The 2,685-nt window shown below is 34.8% G+C and overlaps 1 protein-coding gene across 2 annotated transcripts; it reads right to left on the bottom strand.

Moving 5' to 3' along the window:
- Window positions 1-276: 276 nt before the first annotated feature.
- Window positions 277-2,460, bottom strand: LOC127127739 (F-box/kelch-repeat protein At3g23880). 2 transcript variants are annotated; one of them, XM_051057009.1, is made up of 2 exons: window positions 1,077-2,460; window positions 277-560 (listed from the first exon to the last, which is right to left on the bottom strand). In XM_051057009.1, exon 1 carries the CDS (start codon window positions 2,330-2,332, stop codon window positions 1,079-1,081), a length of 1,254 nt encoding a protein of 417 aa, XP_050912966.1. In that variant the 5' UTR covers window positions 2,333-2,460; the 3' UTR covers window positions 277-560; window positions 1,077-1,078. The 2 variants fall into 2 exon arrangements, with proteins under 2 accessions (XP_050912966.1, XP_050912965.1); XM_051057008.1 differs by having other exon boundaries at window positions 277-580.
- Window positions 2,461-2,685: the final 225 nt, after the last annotated feature.

The raw sequence follows: 2,685 nt of genomic DNA on the forward strand, positions 1-2,685 counted from the left end.
TCTGTTTAAACTATAATTATACTCATCACTAAATCTGCATTTCAGAAGCTAGATCCATGATCTCATTGACTTTAACTTCAAGCCATTAGTCTAACCAGCATGTTCTCGCATTTCATATATTACTGTCATAACATTCTTGAACGTTCTCGCAAAAGAGTTGAGAAGTAAAGTTAAGTGTTGCCAAGAGGTTTAAATAAACTAGTGAGTCATATATTACTGTCATATCATTCAAAGCATTTTGTGCAACTAAAACAATATTCATATCATACTTGAACGTTCCCGCAAAAGTGTACTTAAATTACTCATTGAGTTGGAGATTTCCAATCTGTCTTTACCCAAACAGAAAGAGAATTACAAGACAGCACAATTATTAAGAAATAAGTTACTACAAATGTTTCCAAAAAATCAAAAATTTGCTCAAGAGGGTCATTAATGTCTTATATAAAACAAATACTAAAGATAAAGTGAAGTGAAGTTAGCTCCAATAAGCCTCTTTCATCCTTCCATCCTGACATGTATCATCAATAAAGTTGAATTTGCTCAAACTTGAGGTTGTGAATCTATAGTTCAAAAAGAAATCCTGTTAAGCAAAAGAATGAAACATCAAAACACATAAAAAGAACAGAGAACATGGAAAAGTGAAGGCCTAATCCTCAAAAGTGCAGCCATATCCCTTTATGATAAAAGTTAAATTCTTCTACTGTGATGCAATACTACAAGTTGCACTACATGTGATACAAGGGTTTTTGTGTTACTAAAAACTAGAATCTATAGCAATATATCATTATTAAGCATAGAAATTAATAATTTTCACTTCTGAAATTATTATAAATTGTTATGGGTGTAATTAATTCGACATATCTAAGACAAGTTAAAGAAATAATCACAGTTGAAACCAAGTACATAGATAGTAGAGTTCTAGACATGGTAATAAGATAAGTCCATTGATTCAACATATTTATGACAAAATTTTGAAGTAAAGTAAATAATCACATAACTAAAACAAATTTGATACCAAGTACAAAAAGTAAAATAAATTCACACCAGCATATAGATATCATAACATAGGAACTTACTTTCAAGAAGTTGAAACTAAGCTTTCAACATAATCCTTGAGGGAGGGCCAACATATCTTAGTATTAAGTATAGTTTTCCTTGCTCTGTTATTTCTCCGGTTATAGAGAATTACTCGGTCTTGTCGGTTGTTTGCTAATACCACTGTATCACCATTCTCGGATAGATGCAACGGCATTAATTTTAAAAGAGGAAGACCAAATTCATAATTCATCCGAACACTGTGATAACTAAATTTAAGAAACTGAGTCCAAGACTTTTCATTTCCAAATTCCGTCATCTGCCATATAACAAAATCCGTCAAATCCAAATCATGACAAAAACAAAGGGAGTCTTTCAACACACAAACACTTGGCCCTACATATGACTCCTTCTCAAAACCGTCCGGGAGCAAAAACTGCGTGTTTATCTCCGTACAAAGATCAAGAGAAATGATCACATATTTCTCAATCGGATTATCCTTCCTAAGGTTAACGTCATCGCGATAAGCCAACCAGTTAATAGTGCCACTCAAATGAACACCATCATTCTCCCTCGGAACACCATCGTTCTCCCTCGGATCCATAACCAATTGAAGCGGAATCACAGAAAAACTTTGAATGTTTCTCCAAACATTATTTCCCAAACTAAACGCCTTCACGCTTACTTTCGATTGTGGATCACTATCACAACCCGAACGCAACATCACCACCTTATAAGTATCAGTTGAATTATCATAACCAAACACGAACTTACAAGATTTCCTTTCATGCTTATCATAATAGGAAAAATACCCTAATTTCTCCGATATTGATCGAGTAGCAGGGTTCCAGAAACGGAACCACACTCTTTTAAACTTAGTCCACTCGTTGAGCGAATAACCGATCAAACAAATCAATCCATTGCAGGATCCAACAACATCGCGACACTCCTTATCCCTCAATCGGAAGTAAGGACTCTTCGGAACGGTGATATAACGGTTTTCTAACAAACGATTAACCGGAACGGTTACGAAACTGCAATCACCGTCCCGTGCAGATAAATTATTAGAGATTAACGAGAAAAACGGATTCAACACAGATCTGTTAAAGTGCATTTTGGTGAAAATAGGATCGGTTATGAGAGTGTTCCAAGACTTACTTACGCATTTCATCTGCATCAGATGTTTGACAGTGATGCGAGATAGGATATCGGTGATGATCTCGTCGGGGAGAGTTGGTGGTGTTTTTGGCGTATTGGATTGGCGGCGACGGTGGGATTTGGGTGGCTGGGGAGTCATGAGTGCGGCGGCGATGATGGGAAGGAACCTAAGCGAGTGTTTAAAATTTATGATCTGCAAGTTCGAAAACGGAACGAAACGTGAAGTTGGGTTCGTTTTAATGCCGCAATGCTTTCCGTTTTTTTGGGTTGATTTGGTGTTATTCTCACGGACCCTATTTATAATACTCCACTACACATTTTACACATGTTAAAAAATGTTTTTGTATTAAATATTTTATTAAACTAATTTTTATTTATAAATATGGTAAAATTGATATTGTATATTTCTTTAAAAAAATATTTTTCCTTAATAAAGCTGAAAATTATTTACAGTAACAATACAATGTATACTCCTCAAGAAACAATACAATG

This window comes from Lathyrus oleraceus, chromosome 3 (genome assembly GCF_024323335.1).
Source record: "Lathyrus oleraceus cultivar Zhongwan6 chromosome 3, CAAS_Psat_ZW6_1.0, whole genome shotgun sequence".
In the NCBI taxonomy this organism is placed as follows: Eukaryota; Viridiplantae; Streptophyta; class Magnoliopsida; order Fabales; family Fabaceae; genus Lathyrus; species Lathyrus oleraceus.